This window comes from Lytechinus variegatus, chromosome 7 (genome assembly GCF_018143015.1).
Source record: "Lytechinus variegatus isolate NC3 chromosome 7, Lvar_3.0, whole genome shotgun sequence".
NCBI lineage: Eukaryota > Metazoa > Echinodermata > Echinoidea > Temnopleuroida > Toxopneustidae > Lytechinus > Lytechinus variegatus.
Genome location: NC_054746.1, coordinates 24204953 through 24224861, shown reverse-complemented (window position 1 = coordinate 24224861; position 19909 = coordinate 24204953). Strand labels below are relative to the sequence as shown.

Genomic DNA, 19909 nt, shown 5'->3' with positions numbered 1-19909 from the left:
TTTTAATGTGTGGGTCTGAATGTAAAAGTGATGACACACATTGAGAATCAATTACAGAAGGAAATGAAGGGAAGAAGAGTCTAAGGACCAGGGGCTCGTTTCATAAAGAACTTGCAACTGGTGTAACTTTGCTATACTGGCAACTACCATGGACACAGGGCTCAGCAGCCAATCAGAATCAAGGTTACCATGGTAGTTGCCATAATGGCAACGTTACAACAGTTGCAAGTCCTTTATGAAACGGGCCCCAGAACAGGATTTTGAGTTTGATGTTTGCTCATCATGAATTGTAGTGGGACTTCATAGGCATATGAACAAAACAAAAAACAAAGCATATAGGAAAACCATCAACCAGCAATGAGCAACAGACTCTCCATTAATCCTCAGTTGCAATCATTTGTCTGCGATGGGCAAAAAAATCAGCAAGTACAAAAAGAAACAACAAATTAACCAAGCATTGCAATTGTGACCGCTTACCTGAAAACCCACAATAACTGATGGGTGTTTCATAAAGCTGTTTGTAAGTTATGAGCGACTTTAAGAATGACTGGTGATCTTTTCTTGTGGTAAATGGTATATTGATTTGGTGATTGCTTAGTGTGTAAGAAGGGTTCACCAGTCATTCTTAAAGTCGCTCTTAACTTACCAACAGATTTATGAAACTGCTTCCTGTGTCATAACAAATTTGGAGAACGTATATTGCTTGGAAAAGAACATATAAGTTTAAAACAGTCTATATTGTTGATATTGATAACAATAATGCACAAAATTGTATTTATTCAAGAATTTCAGAAATGAATTCAAAGAAGGAGAAAACAAAATGAGGAATTTGAGGTTCACTTAAGAATGATAATATAAATACTGGACAAGACCTGTTGATACTGTGAGAAGGTAGAAAAAAAATCTTAATTTTTTTGTTTATAATACTTCAGATAAGTTAATTTCCAAATGCTTGGAATATATCATTTGAGCTTATTACAAAGAACCTTGCCTCTTGACTTACTGTGGGTTTTGAGATGAAGGGTCAGAGATGACATAGCAATACAATTTGCACATAAACAATCATTGAATTTCCATGGTTTGTACGCATATAATCTTGGCTTATCAAGGGTCAAGTCCACAACAAACAATTGAATTGAATTAAGAGAAATCAAACAAGTATAACACTGAAAGTGTATGGTGTAAAACTTTTAAAGTCTACAGTTTTAAGTTTCACTTAATACTTTCACAAATCAATGATTCATGTAAGCACACCGGTAGTATTTAAGAAAATATGGGAGTCAGCAATGTCATACACTCACTGTACACTTTTGCATTTCATTTGAAACATCAAGTATTAATATTTTTCCTCTCAAAATGCATACTTTGGTGGTTTGATTCCTCAAGGAAGATGAGAAGTCATCAATAGATGTTTTACTGTGAATCATTGAATAGTTTCTGTATCAAGAAACCAAGGACAAAACTCTATTGACATCAAGTGAATTTTTGGGTCCTTTCATATGGGTTTGATTGGTTTGAATTGATATCAATGGGTCCAATTATTATTTTATTTGTTTCAACTGATGACCAGAAGGTGCCAAATTCCCGTTGGTCTAATATGATTTCAATCCAGAGCTGGCAACCTTATCAAGCGACCGTAACCAGCAACCAATCAAATCATGCTGTGAAAGCATTTCATGGTGTTCGGCGACCGATCATTTCCGTAAAAAACAATCGGTTGCTGAGTACGGTCTGAGAGGTACTTCAGTGACCGATGCAAGCTTGATGTGAAAGCACATCGTAATCGGCGATCATTCAAAATGCAACGTCATGCCCTATTCATCCTCTGTGACGTCAATAAACATAACATAAAATATGCGCAGATCATGATGCCCACAAACTTACAGCGACCAATTACTCTGGGTCTGACCAAATTTTGACGGCGGTGTGAAAACACATCCTACCGATCGCTGGGTATGGTCGCAGAGATCGTACCCAGCGACCGTTCCTTGGTGTGAAAGCAGTATTAAAAAATGTCATAACTTTCTTATTTTACCTCTGATTTTTTTTTTAGATTTTCACAATTATGCTTGCTTGATTTTTATCTATTCATTCAAATCAATTTGTCTTTGGGCAGACTTGACCTTTAATACATTGAATTAACATTAACATAAAGCGCAAAAAAAAAACCCTGCAAAAAATGAGTATCCTCATTAGTAAAGAGATCCTATTCATGTTTTGTATATAAACCTGAAGTTTGGATAGGCAACGCCATGCACATTCAGTCATGATAACATGATTTAAAAATTCTCATCAAATGTATTTTGGAGTTGAATCAATAAAGAAAGAGTTTTGTTCATTTTTAATGTGTTAAAATGTTGGCTTGGAATGGAAGAGTAGACAAAGCATGAATGAATTACTCATGAGGAATCTCATTTGAATAGGTATTTATGATAGCACAAAACCATGTGCACAACATCTTCACCTGGTTTGTAGTTGTTGACTTCATGTACTATGGTTTTCCAAATCAAACAAAACAAAGGGAAAAAAATCCAATATTTACATGTATAAAAACCCTTATAACTTGTCAATGCTGACAGCTTTCATGAAAGAGTATCCTGATCCCAATTAATGGCCAAAAAAGCAAGACACATTTGAATAAATTAAAGAGAAAAAATCATATAAATTGATTTAATATCATCAATTGACAAAAAATAAAACAAATATATAAATGTATGCAGTGATAAAAAATGACAAGATGTACTAATAAAAAAGGACAGCCTATCAAATGTACGTAAACTAAGCTAATGGACTTAATGTGAGATTGAAATTACTTCAAAATTGACAAGCCAAGCTTACACTAATTTTCTTTTAAAATTTCCAGTCTGATAAACCCAAATCAAATTGAAAATGTCTATTTCTTAAAATGGTCTATGTACGATGCATCAAAGGCTGACTAACACCCCTTATTACGTTAACTCTGCATGGCTTTCAAAATCATAACTCTGTCGACATTATTGATCTACATGTATTTCCTTTCGACCTTTAATATCTATTAAAATCAAACACTATTTTCCTTCCTAGGATAAGGAAATACCTTTGTAATAGACCAGGATATCCTATTGACACCTAATCTTTAGAAATGAAGTATTAAATGTGAGTTTATTACAACAAACAGTGTCATATAACTCACTGTGTCAGAACTGTTAAAGTAGAATTTTGCTGAGTTTTGTCACACCATTCCTGGACAAGGCAAAACTTGGTGATTCTAATTCAACATGCAACAGATATCACAGAATGATGTTTTTTCAAACAGTTTCTAATTCCCAATTATTAATTCCCTGATAAGACTACAACATCTCTTTACTTACCGGGTTGATAGTGCTACCTGATCCATGGATGTACTAAAATTAAATTCAAGAAATGAAAAACAAAATCATTATTAGGTGAAAAACTATAACTTTACTTGTAGGTTAACATTAAAACATGTCAATACTCTGCATGGATATTAGATATTGATGCACAGGTAAAATCCATGCATGTACAGAAATTAAATTTAAGAAATAAAAAAAAATCAATATCAGGTGGAAAAATACAACTTAAAGGCCTGGTCACACCGCCCGAGCGTTGTTGAAGCAGTCGTGGGGCAGTAGGGAAAATTTTGCTCACAAAATTGGAAAAAAAAAACAAAAAACAATCGAAATCAAAAATGGCAAACGGTAGCGAGCGGTGATGATTTTTTCCTCTCCGCTCCACGACCGCTCCAACAATGCTCGGGCAGTGTGACCAGGCCTTTAAGCATTAAAACATGTTACATTATACAAATAATGAATGTTTAAGAGTGCAATGGACAAAAACTTCATGAGGTGGAAGATGAAATGATCCATTTAAGAGGCGTAGCCGAGTTGAATGGATTATTATTTCATCTTTCACCGAATGAAGTGTTCTGTCCATTGCACAAATGAAAATACATTCACTATTTGGTTTATGACTCCTAAAAAATTATTTTTTTTATTGGAAATTTATGAATTTGGATGCAAAACATGCTCATGCAGTGCAAGTTTGGTCTGTTGATTGTTACGTCATTTATAATATGGATCCAAAATTGCACGGTTGATGACGTCATTCCAAAATGGGCTGAATGAACAATATCAATCAACCAATCAAATCACAAGGACCTATCTAGGTGTCATATAATAAAACATGTCAATACTCTGTATGAATATCACACATTAGGGAGTTTGTGCAACAACTACACAGACGATTTATGGAACGTGGAGAATAAATTATCCTTCGTGACATAGAAGCCTTTGTCAAAAATCGGTGAATCAAAACAGCGGTGTCGTCCTGAACTATGGACGAATGACATATTTGCAATTTGTCATCAGCTCAGAATTTTACGACTCGTCATCAGCTGTCCTGGGGCCCGTTGCAGAAAGAGTTGCGTTTAAACGTCAAAAATGTGCAATGTTAATTGGTTGAAAATCAAGTTGCGCATGATTTTAGGAGTTGCGATTGATTGCAACTCTTTCTGCAACGGGCCCCTGGTTCACCAATTTCCGACAAAGTGCTCTAAGCTGTTCATTGTGATTTGACAGGCTTTTTCAATAGATTTACTATGTTGTAGAATCTGCACCTGTTGCAATTGTGAAAACTTGCTATTGATGCACAGATAAAATTCATTCATTTTTTTAAAATACTGGCAAATTATGGTATTTATAGTACATAACATATGGAACAGTAAATTGCCTGCAAATTACACCACCAAAAAAGAAAAAAAATTCTCAGTTTCCATAATTTCAATCTATTTTTCTTATTTGTTTTGTTCTGCTTTCATAAGAACCATCATGTGAAATCAGGGAGGACTTTCTCTTGAAGTGAAATTTAACTGTTTGTGAAACACCCCCCCCCCCCCAAGAATCAAAATACCTGTATAATGAACTTACCCCGGCAGCCTGTCCCTGGAACCGTACAGAGTGAATATGCACCTTACCATCAATGGCAATGGTATCGATGCGGTTTAGGTTCTTGACACGGTGGTTGTACTCGATGAAATGCTGGCCGTTCACAGCAACCTATAGGGAATAAATTCAAAGTGAAATGGGCCTTCAAAACTACTTATTTCAGCAGATGTGTAGTAATTACCTTAATTGGATGAGCCTGCCCCTATGAATGTTTTAACAGAAATATGGCACAACACAAATGCTGTGGATCATCATCATATCATGGGGAAATGAAATTATGTGGGCATTGTACATGGCTTGTTTTAATCATCCATCATAATACATTTGTCATGCATGCCACTTGGACTAATGCTCTGAAGGTTCTAACAGCACAAATTAGACAAAACATGGGCTATTCGACAATTCAGGTTCTCACAATTATGCAGAATCATATTACTTTGTATAGTTGAACCCTTAGCAGGTCTTATGATAGATAACCAACCAGTAGAAAAATCCTGTACATTGCTCACACATTTCAAAACAAGAAGATAATTTACTTTTTAGTGGTGAGTTTAGATTAATCCATTACTTTCTCCCAGACATGAAGCTGAAAATGTAATACCATTCAAGATCTATTGGAGAGCTCTCTATTCAAATCATTTAGTTTGCTATAAGCTGATGGAAATCTCAATGTAATTTTCACAACATACAGGGCAATTAATCTTGGTACATGATTAATATTAAACCATGTGTAATTCAAGACAAAGAATTAATTTTTGATTGACCCATACCATGATTTCAGAGAGTGAATTTTAATGAGCATATGCCAAAGACTGTACTTGGAACCTGAAATGTTATAATACCTTGAACTGGTTGGCTTCACAGAGGATGATGATCTCAAAGTTCTGGTTGAAACCGAAAGGGAAGTGAGACTGGCCCCGCTCCTCTGCTCCCCACTGTTGATTCTTCAGGGTGTTTCGCACACACACGTTGGCCCCAAAGCGTGGGTTGAAGTGCAGGGCGACGTCTGCTCGTGGATTCTTGCTGGTACCACACTGCAAGTTGATGTGGAATCTATTCAAAAAGAGAAGAAATATAGTTATTTGATAGTGCACTTTACCTTGTTGCCAGGAGACTATGATGCAGTAAATAAACTGATTACTTAATTCTAAGTGATTCTCTTAAAGGTCAATTCCACCCCAGAATATTGTTGATTTGAACAAATAGAGAAAAATCAAACTAGAAGAATGCTGGAAATTTCATCAAAATCGGATGTAGAATAAGAAAGTTATGGCATTTTAAAGTTTCCCTTATTTTTCACAAAACAGTGATATGCACAACTCGGTGACATGCAGATGAGTTAGTCGATGATGTCCATCACTCACTATTTTGGGGGGTTTTATTGTTTGAATTATAGAATAGTTCATTTTTTTACATATTTGACAATAAGGAGCAACTTGACTGAACCATATATCATTATATACCCTGGTAGTGCTAATTCTACATGTTCAGGGAAGGATTGAATGTTATTTCACTTGACAAACAAGGGGAAAATTAGAATATTTCATATTTCATATAATAAAATACAAAAGAAATAGTGAATGTGTGATGTCATCAGTCTCCTCATTTGCATAACGACCAGGATGTGCATATAACTATTTTGTGAAATTAATTGAAACTTTGAAATGTCATAACTTTCTTACTTTACATCAAATTTTGATGAAATTTTCAGTGTTATGTGGGGTGTTCCCCAAGGTAGCCTATTCTTTTATTTATTATCTATATAAATGACATCCAGAACTCGTCTGAAATATTATCTTATGTCCTTTTTGCAGATGATTCAAATGTACTCTACTCTCATCCTAACCCCAATATTTTAATTAATGTACTGAACACTGAACTGGATAAATTGGTACAATGGATTAAGGCTAACAAATTGTCAATAAATGTTCAAAAAACGAAATGCATGCTTTTTAGCAATTCTTTAGAACAATTACCATTTAATATCAAATTAGACAATGTAGACATTGAAGTTGTTACTACAACTAAATTTTTAGGCCTCATAATAGACAACAAATTATCTTGGAAATCGCATATTGACTCTATATGTCGCACAATTTCACGCAATATTGGTGTTATCAACAAAGTTAAGTTTTTTCTTCCAAATTCCTCCCTAAAAATGCTTTATTCAACATTAATTTTACCATATCTAAATTATGGAGCAATTGTTTGGGGAAACACACACTCAACCTACCTAGATAGAATATTGCTTTTACAAAAGAAGGCATTGCGTATTATTTTCAACTTGTCCTGGAGATCTCACACAGATGAGTTGTTTTTAAACAATAACATTCTAAAAATAAAAACACTGTACCAATATAATTTAGGTCAATTCATGTATCAGTTAAACAATAATATGTTAGCACCCATATTTAATTTTTCATTTAACAAAAACAAAACCCTTCACAAATATCCCACACGTCAATCCGATGAATATCATTTACCACTACCCTGGACCATCCTTGCAAAATCAATTTTTACTTTTGAAGGCCCTAGACTCTGGGGAACTATCAATAGTAACATCAAAGAATCTCCAAGCCTTAATTCTTTCAAATATAAGTTTAAAAAATTTCTTCAAGATAACCATTGAATTTAACTCTTCATCACTCAAGCTCTTGTATTTTTTTAATCAAACATGTTTATCATGTCACGTACACTTATACATCTCTTTCGTTTTCCTGTTGATCGGCGAGGTCCGTCTGTGAGTGCTGGGGCTGGATTCTGGAGACCTTTAATCTCTCTTTTTCTTATTTCCTTTTCTATTTTTATTTCCAATTTTTCTTTTTAATTCAACTGGTCATGCTCAAGTTGGTACCTTATTTTTTTATATGCTAAACAACTGCAAGAATATTTATTAGGAGGCTGCACTCTACAAGCTCCGCTTTTTAGCAGCCTCCTCCATTCTCAACCTGATTTGTAATAATCTTGAATATAATTTTCTGTACAGGAATAATTGAAATATGTTTTGTTATTTATATATGTCAACATGTACAGAAGAAACTGTAATTGTTGAAAATGGAAATAAACGAATGAAATGAAATGTTTGTTGGATTTTCTCTTTTAATTCAAATCAACTTTTTGTTGGGATGGACTTGTCTTTTACACATCTCCTTCATTCTATTTTGTTATGAAGAGAAACCAATTGATATTTTACTGTCCTACTTCAAGATAATATGCTTTTGATATTGTGCACATACACTTTCATTTGCCTCTATAGTAGGCCTTTAATCGCTGTGTTCAAGAAATTCCACAAGATGACTAAGGATTTTATAACAGAGGGACATACAAAGCTCTAAATTTTTTACATTCTATATAATATTTTATAAAACAAAACTAAATTTCTCACAGAAAAGAGGTGCAATTTATATACATAATGTTTGCAAGTAAATTAACAATGAAAAAAATAAATTTAGCATATCAAATATTTAAAAACAATAAAGGGGACTTTGTACATGTACTAGTAAGTTTTGTAACATTTGTTGGACAAGCAAACAAGAAAATAAAATTCTACAAAGGAGTAGGAGTTTGCATACACACTGTTTAAAGGGGCATAATTTCATAGGCCTAATGTTGGGCCTAACTTATTAATTTAGATCTAACAGAATACTACACGTAGTTGTTCTGTTTAACCTTAGGTCTTAACACAGACTATTTTAGAGACTTTAATAGACATATTATTGATTAATTGCTGTTTCTTTCGGCACATGCGCAGGGCACCGGCCAGATCATGACCTAAGGCATCGTCGCATTGTGGTCCCCTTAAGCCTCTGGAAACAACCATGCCTCTCATAGCAGTCCATATATACCCAAGTAAGATCTATTAATCCAATCTTATAGAAATAAAAATGCCATTGAATCTTTATACATCCACTGACTCTTTGTGCAATTTGGATTCTGAATTTATACATCTCGTACCTCTCTTTTGGTAATTACTTAATACACACTTACATACACATGTATCAGCTACAAATACATCCTGAAATTTGCAACCATTTCACACTTGAAAGTGGTAAAATATATATAGACATTTTATATTGATTATATACCCACAATTTAACCAACAAGACACATTTTAAGTGTGTAACTTCACATTATATACACTGTACAGCATACACTTTCATGAGCTTGTATTGAATGATAAACTTGAGATATTTACCAAAAGCCCTGCCAAAACATATATACCAGGCTTCACACGCAATGTTCAACGAACAGGACACAAGAGATGTTATCAACATTGGAAAGTGGCCCATAAGATAGTTCCTGCTTTATGCCATGGGATATTCATTCTATAATTAAGGTTGACTGGACAAATTCATTTGGGACTTCCCACCTTCAAGTGCTTATTAAACTCTCAAGAGGATAAAATTATTTCAAGTGTTTTTTTTTCCTGAACATACATGCACTGTAATGAAACACTCCCAGGAAGATTCATACACGTGTACATCTAATACTACAGGGCTACATTTATTCAAAACCATCAAACCATGGAGTTATCCTATACCTCTTAAAGCCAGACTATCAAACTTTGGACTCGAACATAAAAGGGAGACAAACATTATGTGTAGTTAGGATAGTACTTAAAAGAGAGAATGCAAACATGTTTCTTATGTAAAGACTGATTTATAAGAATATATAAACACACCCCTCCTCTCTGTCTATAGACTAAGCAGGAAGAGGGGTTTACAGTCAGACCTGTTGAGTCAATTATACTGGTATAAGTATGTGAATGATCAATCTAAGAAACAAGTTAAGAAAATGAAACAGAAAGTGCTTGGAGTCTTGACTGAAAAACAAGTGGTATCGTTGATTATAATCTTTTTTTCATTTTCTTTTATTTTCTCTTTACATCAAAATTGAAATGTTTACACTGGGCAAGCAATAACTGCTTTAGTGTTCTAGCTACATGTATGTTGACCCAGTTTAGTGGTGGTCGCTATTTCACATTTTACTTTTTTTCAGGCCAAGTTTGTGGTCTTAAAGCAAAAAGTGAAGGAATATCAATATAACAATCTGACATTTAATAGCAAATCTTTGAAAATCAACTTATATTTACAAAATATAAGAAGCTTTACTTGTGCAAATAAAACAAGATTATGGAAATGAAGTATGAACCCAAGTGCAATTCTATCTTTGCAATGAGTTGGTTTTGATACACTTCATTTGAAATTTTTGGTGGACAGAAGCAGTGTTTTCTATAATGAGTGGTAGTCAGAAATCTTCTGTGCCAGTTGGGCCTAGACCACTGCCATCCAATGAAGCTACAGTATAATACTGGCCAACTTGATTTTCAGGTATAGTTGGAATTGGAGGTAACTAGCAATGCAAGAACATGACACACGGGAGGGGGGGGAAGGAAGGAGTTGTGAAGCTGTGCGTGCAGCTCTTGCATGCAGTGCCCGTGCTGGACAATTTTGGCAGGGCTTGGGAACTGAGATGTTTCATAATGTGGGTCTTGTGAGCGTTGCGGGTGGCTTCTGAATGGAACTTTTGTCATTTGGACTATCTAGAGAACTGAAAATTACGTTTTAAATAGACATCTGCTTTGAAAGATACAACTATTTGGGCACAGACCGGATTTGTGGAATTTGCCTGGTGTAACCAATTGACCGCAGATGTCCATTCTAATATTATTCTTATTCAGTCAGAGGAAGGCTGGAATCGCCATCACTGAGGTGCATACTCTGAACAAATGGTACGCCTCTGGTAGTCTCGCCTGCATTACGCAATTCGATATAGCAGCAGTGCTGCCTCTGAAAACAGCTAATGAATAATTATTTATAGAAGAAAACATTATTATAAGATATATCCATTCACTTAAAATGACCTTTGACCATGATCATGTGACCCAAGACATGTGAAAAATAATCATTCATACTTGATCACCCCTTTAAGTCGATGTTTCAAGAGCTAGATCCATAAACTTCCTAAGTTATGATGCCAATTCAACACATACTGCTAACACGGCCAGAGGTCATTAACTTTTAAATGACCTTTGATCTTGGCCATGTTCCTGAAATGCGAAAAGGGTATTTAGGGATAAATCGCTGCTCCTATGTCCAAGTTTCATGAACTAGATCCATAAACTTTTAAAGTTATGATGACAATTCCATAAATACCCCCAACATCCAAAGTTTGTTGACCCTAAATGACATTTGACCTTGGTCATATGACCTGAAACTCACACAGGATTTTAAAGGATACTAGATTGCTCTTATGTCCCAAACTTCATTAACATTAACAAAATCAATAAAATTTCAAAGTTATGATGACAATTCCTCAAATACCCCTAAAATGGCTATAGTTTGTTGACCATAAGTGACCTTTGACCTTGTTCATGTGACCTGAAACTTGCATGTGGTATTCAGGGATACATGGTTGCTCTTATGTCCTGGAGTGGTATCCTGAAAATTTTCTTAACTTTTCTTGTAAGTTAGCAAAATAACAGCTCGCTAAAATTCCTTAAATTGGTACCGGTATTCTGAAAATAAGGATGTCCCCTTTATAATCTCTGACATGCCCAATATTTCATCAACAACCAATCATTAAGCTTGTTGCTTAGGTCAACCAATAGAAGCGTCTCTTCTGAAAAATAATGAAGCGCATTGTAAAGGCGCTGTCACACCTTGGCGTTTTAGACAGCGTATGCCTGACGTATCAAAATTTCTCTAAAACGTCGGCATACGCTGAACTTTGTTGTTTTTTTTCAACTCTGGGCGTATACTTAGCGTATTCATAACGAGTTGGACGTATACATAACGTATTAGTAACTTATATCGAACGCTTCGTTAACTTATAAGTAACATATTCCAACGAATGCTTAGCGTATTGCTGGCGTACACAACTTATGCCCTACGATAGCCTAACTTACGCATAGCGCGCGGCAGCGTATCGCTGACGAACACGTGTCGTAGCCTATAAAAAGGCTGCCGCTCGACTATTCAAATCATAACCGCACGATACATCACCGTATCAACACCACCGCCATGCCGAAGAAAACTCCTGTGAACCCCACCTTTATATACCAAATCCTATAAACGTTGTCAATATGCCATTATATGGTAGCTGTACGTTCAAAGCACGTTACTCATAGGTTAGAAGTTTTAGGGTACGCTGGACATTATCTCGACGTACATCGACTTATGAGTAACTTACGAGTAACGTGTGTCAACGTGTATCAACGATCGCGTAACTTGCCTACAACTTATGACCCGCGTATGCGGGACGTATGAGCCATACGCTGGCATACGTCGAAAAATTTTGTGCTTGCACAAAATTTTTTGACGACCTCGCCGTATGACGACGTATACCAGCGTGTTTTAGCGTACTCTTAACGTATGCAAAACTTACCGTTAACGTATTCGACGTACGCCAGCGTATTCGCCAAATTCCTCATACGTCGGGCATACGCTGTCTAAAACGCCAAGGTGTGACAGTGCCTTTAATATGAGACGTAATTTCCTTGCACCTCTGACGCTTATGCTTGTGCACTTCAGTGCTAAACATACACATGGCTCTTCTCAAAGACATATTTTTTCTGAAAAGATTTGTCTCGAACACCAATTTTTAATTGCTGAAAAGGCAACCAATCCGTCATTATAATGTCTTTGGAATGTCTACTTTTGTAAAACATTATGTTCTTTCGGGATGCAGCAAGAAATAATTATTGCAGATGGACAAACACTGCATGCAACAATAAGTTACAATAGCCCCCTACCTTTTGTAAATTTTCTTGTATTTTGCAAGGAAGTTTACTCGCAAAGATTAGAGAATTTTCAGAATACCTTTTATCTCGATATGTTATCTTGCGAAAAGGGATATTTATGTGCCATTTTTAACGTTACGCATAATTCTAGCTGTGACATCATTGGCGCTTAGCGAAAGTTACAAGAAAATATAAAAGAAAAGATACAAGAATTTTCGGAATGCAGATTTTATTGTAACTCGATCAAAAGGTACAAGAATATTTCTCTCAAGACAATTTTCAGTATACAGCCCCAAGTTTCATGAACTAGGTCCATAAACTTTTAAAGTTATGATGACAAATCCTCAAAAAGCCGAACATGGCCAAAGTTTGTTGACCCTAAGTGAACTTTGACCTTAATCATGTGACCTGTACAAGTTTCATGAACTAGTTCCATATACTTTCTAAGTAATGATGACATTTCAAAAACTCAACCTTCGTTAAGATTTCAATGTTGACGACGCCGCCATCGGAAAAGCGACGCCTACAGTCTCGCTCTGCTATGCAGGCGAGACGATAAACCATCAAAGTAAGCTGTCAGGAGGGAAGAAATTCATTATTACCATGGTAATCAGTACAGAAATTTTTATGGGCAGAAATTTAGGTGAGGTGGGTACCAAGACAATCACGTTACATTTTCTTTGTAAGCCCTGCTCTGCATTCATAATTTGGGGTTTGATGGGAGCCTCAAGTACAGGAGGGATCAAGCAACTGTGACCGTACTCAAACCAACCTCTCGTCTCGGCTAAGTCGCAGTTTCGCAGTTGTGTGTGTGGAAATGGTGGTTTGTTTACAGAAATTACAGCATAAGCTTGCGCTCTACTCCCAACTCCCTGCACTATGCATGTAATTTTTACGAACACCATGCATGGGTCGTGTTTACTTTTTCGCACATGGTTGCAACAACAGCACTTATTGGCTGAGGTATGGTGGTCGGACCAAACATTAGTTTGCCTTAGTACTGTTATACGTTTCGGAGATACAGGGGAATTTCTCAACATTAGTGGATCCCCTGCTGAGACTTTCCAGACGATCCATTTCCGTCCTGCTTGCGAAAACCCTTAATCATCCTCTGAGTAGGTGGCAACAATGTTCTGGGCTACGTAACACAAAGATAAGCGATCAATCGCTAAATGAACTGACCAATCAATATCAATATTACACACCCATTTGGTTTAAAATTCTGACCAGGAACCTATCAGTGTGGTTCTTTCATATTTGCAATTCATCGCAAACCTTTGTGAGCCCAGATCACTGGCGTAAATCCCGGGGGGATGGCCTGTACAAACATCCCCCCTACTTTTTACGAAAGAAATGAAAAAAAATCACAAGAGATAACTGCTTTGTTGGTGAAAATTCTTCCTAAAATACCGCTTAACAAATAAAACAATATCATTGGATCATAAAATGCAAATAAATAGCCAGTTCACCATTTGCAAACAAAATACTTTTGTCCTTATTATAACATTGAAGAGAAACCCCCGTTTCATCAATTCATCAATCATGTCAATGTTGGGGTTTTGGGAGGAGGGATTAAGATGGAATGTCAAAACATTTTGAATGTAATCTCTAATAAAACCATTAAACCATCATGGGGTAAAAAAGATAACAATATCGGAGGGGTATTTGCCATATGGACATACAGTGGCGAAACTATGGGCGGGGGGGCATGGGGGTACATGCCTGCCCCACCCCCCCATCGGCTGACCACCCCCCCCCAAAAAAAAAACGGGGAATAAGGAGAAATGAGGGAGAAAGGAAGAGAAACGTAGTGGGAAAGAAGAAAATATAATTCATTATAATGTTATATTATAATTATCTATGTTACATTACATAAGAAACATTTTTTATCAGAACTTTATGAAACATAATTTGCCCAGGGCCTACGTCTTCATTGTTCCTGGTGCTCGCATTGTCTGTTTAACAAGATATAAAATCCTGTTGTACTAAAACATCACGTTTTCAAGTCAATATAAACCAAATACATTTCCTAGCACTTGAGTTATCATATATTGACATTTCCTGTCTGTGATTACGTGATATGTCTGCTCTTCGTGAATTCCTAAAATCAGTCCTTAAAATGTCCCTTCTTCTGATCTGAATATGAAAAATTTTCAGTGCGAGCGCTCGCATCATTTGGTTAATGAATTACCTACATTCCCCCACCCATCAACACCGATTTACGCCAGTGGCCCAGATCTTACTTTGATTACTGCAAACTATTAGACTATCCCAATCAATCGCTGGAACATTTGGTATTAAACTATGATCAGTCATTATTTATGCATACAAGTGCATATTAAATGAATAGCCCTGAGTTTCATTATCAATTATACATAAAAGGGAGATTACTGTCCCAATTTTTTCTCTCTTAATTTTCTTATCAAATCTGCATTGTTTTGCATAGGCTTTGAAATTATGAGTATCTATGTAAATCTAGCGTTAAAGTTTTGACAACGAGACATAATCATTAAAATCAGATGCTGTGAAATAATGGTATACAGACTGAAATCTAAGTATGGTGAAAATCACCTGTAGACACAGTTATTAAGCACACATGGGTGATGGGTACAATGTTCAGTGTAATTATACTGAAAAGATCAAACAGAATGTCCTGATTATTGTGCTCATTACATGATAATTACCAATTTTCTACTGCTACCATGCGGCACTTATGTTTTATTTATGCACGGCTGCACGCAAACACATTTAATGTTAAGTCTGTTTCAAATTATCAAATGCCATATTACCATAAATTTAAACTTTCAGGATAAAACACAGATCTCTTCTGCTAAATTATCTCCAGAGAGTAACAAATAACACCACTTTCCCTGCATCCATTAAAGCCAAGTGTTATCGTCATCTTCTCGTTTGATGAATCAAATTGAAAAATGATAAATGCGATTCTAATGCAAGACAGGTGATTTCTGTCAAAATAGTGAATTTATCATACATTTTCACTCGAGGATTATTTCATAGAAAATTGTATAGACTACAGTACAGAGGGGAGAATTCCATTGAATTATTCATTGCACACTAGACAACGCTGCTCTGGGGAAAACCCACTCTTCTCAGATTAGTGGGGAAAACCCACTCGTCTCAGAGTAGTGGAAAAACCCACTACTCACTGATTACCTGTCTGCTCCTGCTGGTACAAATCCCTGGATGAAAATCATCTTCCCTGGGGCCATGGATCCTCCAAATATGGAGCTCACATAGGGAACAGCCTGGAGAGAGAAAGAAAGAGAGAGATAAAGAGAGAAAGAAAGAATAAAAGAAAGAAATTACAAATAAGGGTTGCTCTCATGTAATGTCACTGTGTCAAAATATTGAAAATTCATATCATACTTATTTGTAATTTTCATAGAAAAATCATGGATTTATATTTCTGATTGTATCAAAAGCTCTCGATCGACATCAGGGTTGACTTCCCCTTTAAAAGGGTAGAGCGTCTGACCAATTAAACTGACCTCCTGTTTTGCCCATCTTCCTCATTTGGCCATTACATACCATCTACAACCTTGCTAGCTATCTTAGAGCTATCTTTGCTTACTGGCTACCAGCTGTCTCTGACCCTCAGATTGTGAATGATGATCTCTAATTATAACATTGTCTGTCATCAAGAGGTCATATCTAAAAGGTCATTTTCCTAATGCAACAGTAATCCAATTGAAGCGTGTGCTTTTCTAAGTGCCTGGATCTCGGCCTAAATTATTTCATTCATTGATTTACAGGGAAATCCTAACCAAATGGAAATTTTATTTTGATATGGAAATAAAAAGAAAAAAAAAAGTCAGGGTTTACCAATGAAAAAAGATCAGATAAATTTAAGAAACTTGTCATTAACATGGATTTCAAATTTGGTGCATGTATAGTCCTTTGTATTTGATGCTACTGTGCTGTAGGTTAGGGATCAAAATCCATTTTATCTAAACATAAATTGTTTACCAGAGTGTTACTCAGAAACTCAGAAAATTTTTGATTCTATGATCATGTGCACGTAGCATACTTTACTCCAATACTGTGGAGAGGAACGGAAGGTGCTTGATAGGAAGCTACAAGAAAACCACAAATTCCTCGAAATCAAGTCGAAGAATTTCTTGCCCATTTTTTCTCAAACTTACACCATTGAAGATAATTTTGTATGCATTCTGCTTTCACAAAGCAATTTAGCCAAGGTTGGATTCCAATATAATTATAATATATAGAAGAAAAAAAAAAAAAATTTTTTAAAGCAATTTTAGTTTCATAATGTTCATTTATGGTTTCCTACGTGTTGTATGATTCCAATAGAATTTCCTGCATAAGTGACTTTTTTACTCCCCAAATAACTTGTTACTTATTGAAAGTACTGATTTTTCTGTCACAAATTTTGAAAAATAGTGCACTTTATTTCACACTCAACCCACTCAAAATTTCTGCCTCATTACACCACTAATGAGAATAGAAACTGCATGGATTGCCATAAATTCTATAATTTTTATGATATACAAATACAACGATTCAGAACACTTTACCATTTACAAATGTAATAGCAGTAATTATCTATTAATATCTAACCCCTATATGTACATGTACCTTCTATTGTCTCTTTTATAAAAACAGAAAACAAAGTGCAGCTACATACATGGTCATTTGCAACATGCAGTACTCTGGTACCTGCGCGAGTTGTGGAGGTTGGGGCCGTAGGAAACCAAATGGTGTGTAAAGGTAAAACCGACGGACCCGTACGTGACAATATATCGCTGTACTTGTTTAGGGGTTCATTTCAGGGAATACTTGCCAAGAGTATCGTTTTGTTTTCAATACTTGTTAAGGGTGGGGTTTGAGACGCCAATACTTGTTAAGGGGTGCATTTTCAGAATATGGAAAATACGTGTTTAGGGTGCTTTTGGAGACCCCATGGTCGCGCATGGTATCCACTCGTCAATGGAAGCGCCCCCTCCCCCTCGGGGATTTGAAGCACCTACCCTATTGATCAGACCATGGACCTACTAGAGACTAGAGTTATTTGCCAATTCATATCACTTTCAATAATTTTTTGGTACTTTACAAACCAAAGGACAGAAAATCATAGGCCTAACTGTTTTATACATGCATAAAGTAAAAGTTGAACTTAAAGGATTTTACTTGTTTGATATGGTACAACAGGCTTTAAAGATGATTGTGATGCATGCAGATCTGCAAACATCATAGCAGCAAAATAAATCTACTCTCCTAAAGCAATCGACATTGTCCCAAATTCCAGGACATTTTCCCACAATTCCAATGGCAAGCTCCAGTGAATGCTTTTATCATGCTCATATTCATGTGGAATCAATTAATGACTGTAGCCCTGTATTGTACACTATGGTAGGCATACTCTGTTGCAATGCACGATTTAATTGCTCGCATGCACAAGCTTTAAAGGGTAACAAAACCCTTGGAGCAATTTAGTTTTATAATAAGAAAGCAGAAAAATAGAAGAATAAGATTAACAAAATTTGAGTAAAAAATCCAACAAGCAATATAAGTTTAATGAGCATTTGCTTATTTTAATGATTTTGACACACAATTCATCCAGTTCCTCTCTTAAAAAAAGAACACACTGATATTGCAATAGACTAGATCTTGCTAGAAGTTGCATATGTGTGCCAGCCATAGGCGGCGGAAGCGGGTTCCCCCCTAAATTTGAGGTGGGGGGACGGTCCCCCCTAAATTTTTTTGGTTGAGAACCCTTTCTTTTTTTTTGCTTGTCAATTTTTTCCTGCATCCCCCGAAAATTCAGGTGGACCCTCTCTGAATTTGTTGTGGTCCCCCCTAAAATTATGCTTGATACCTTTTTTTTTTTTGCTTGTCAGAAAATTTTGGTGGTCCCTCCTAAAATTTTGGTTGATAACTTTTTTTTTGCTAGTCAAAATTTGTTTTAACCTGTCTGCACCCCAAAATTTCAGGTGGACCCCCTATAACGTTTTTTTTTACTTCCACCGCCAATGGTGACATCACATGGCTCAAGATTCAAATACTCGGAACTTTACTCCTATTCATTCAATCTTCATCAAACTTATCATTTGTTACTGGTTGCAAATCAAGAAATTAAGAAGCTGTATTCATGGTTTTGTTGCAATAAGCTTTTGTTGAATATTAAAAAAACCAAATGCATAATTTTCCGCTCTAAGGGTAAAGAGCTACCAGGGCGTATAACTTGTCTTCATATAGGTGGTCATGATGTTGAACCAAGTGCGAATATTTTGTTTCTTGGGTTGTATATCGATGAACACCTATCCTGGAAAAATCATCTAGATGCTGTCTGCACGAAGGTGTCTCGCAGTGTAGGTGTTATTTATATCTTAAAATCAATTTTACCTGAAATGATACTGATAACAATATAAAATAGTATTGTTCTACCTTATTTGACATATTGTAATGTTGCCTGGGGAAACACTTTCAAGTCTTAATTTGATAAATTGAGAATATTGCAGAAAAGGGCAATACGACTTATAACAAATTCTAATTATAGACATCCAAGTACTCCATTATTTCTTCGTCTGAAAATGCTACCACTTAGTGAACTTGTATCGTTTAATTGTGCATTGTTCATGTTCAAACTACAATCAATGCCCCAAGAATGTACCTTAAAAAAATCATTTCTTCAGAATTCAAAAATACATAATTATAATACACGTCAAAAGGATCCTATTTGTCAGCCATTTGCGAGAACAAATGTCACTCTGACCTCCTTTCATATATCATGTATTAAAGAGTGGAACAATTTACCTGTTGATATAAAAAATAGTAAAACTCTTTTCATGTTCAAAAGATTATCCAAAACTTATTTTCTTGACAGATTTTGATTATTTTCCTTCAATATGTTTTTTAAGTTGATGTATTTGCATTTAAGTTGATGACCTACTTAGAATCTATGTTTAGTATGTTCATGTGTGGTTGGATGTGGTTGTGTGTGTGTGTGCGTGTATGTATATGTGTTTTTGTAATAGTTTTTCCATTTTATTTTTAGCATCTTAACCTTATTATACATTTTTTATCTCTCTCCTTTGTATCTTGTAGATTAGTATATCCTATGTTTTATGTTAATAATCATAAGTATTCCAGGGCCCTACTCACAAGCTTTGCTTTTAAAGGGGTCCTAAAACTAATTTGTATGCTATAGTCTGATTGATGTATGTTCATGTGCTCATTTACATTG

The 19909-nt window shown here is 35.6% G+C and overlaps 1 protein-coding gene across 4 annotated transcripts in view; it reads right to left on the bottom strand.

Annotated features, from left to right (window-relative positions):
* Positions 1-19909, bottom strand: part of LOC121418813 (galectin-8-like) — a 33824-nt gene that overhangs the window by 6557 nt on the left and 7358 nt on the right. For 3 of the 4 annotated variants that reach the window (XM_041612978.1, XM_041612979.1, XM_041612980.1), the window contains exons 3-7: positions 15859-15950; positions 5786-5996; positions 4926-5054; positions 3351-3383; positions 2465-2491 (exon numbers count right to left, since the gene is read on the bottom strand). In XM_041612978.1, the coding sequence (XP_041468912.1) occupies positions 2465-2491; positions 3351-3383; positions 4926-5054; positions 5786-5996; positions 15859-15950 (492 nt within the window). The remainder of the gene's footprint in view (positions 1-2464; positions 2492-3350; positions 3384-4925; positions 5055-5785; positions 5997-15858; positions 15951-19909) is intronic. The other variant, XM_041612981.1, reaches the window with a different exon arrangement.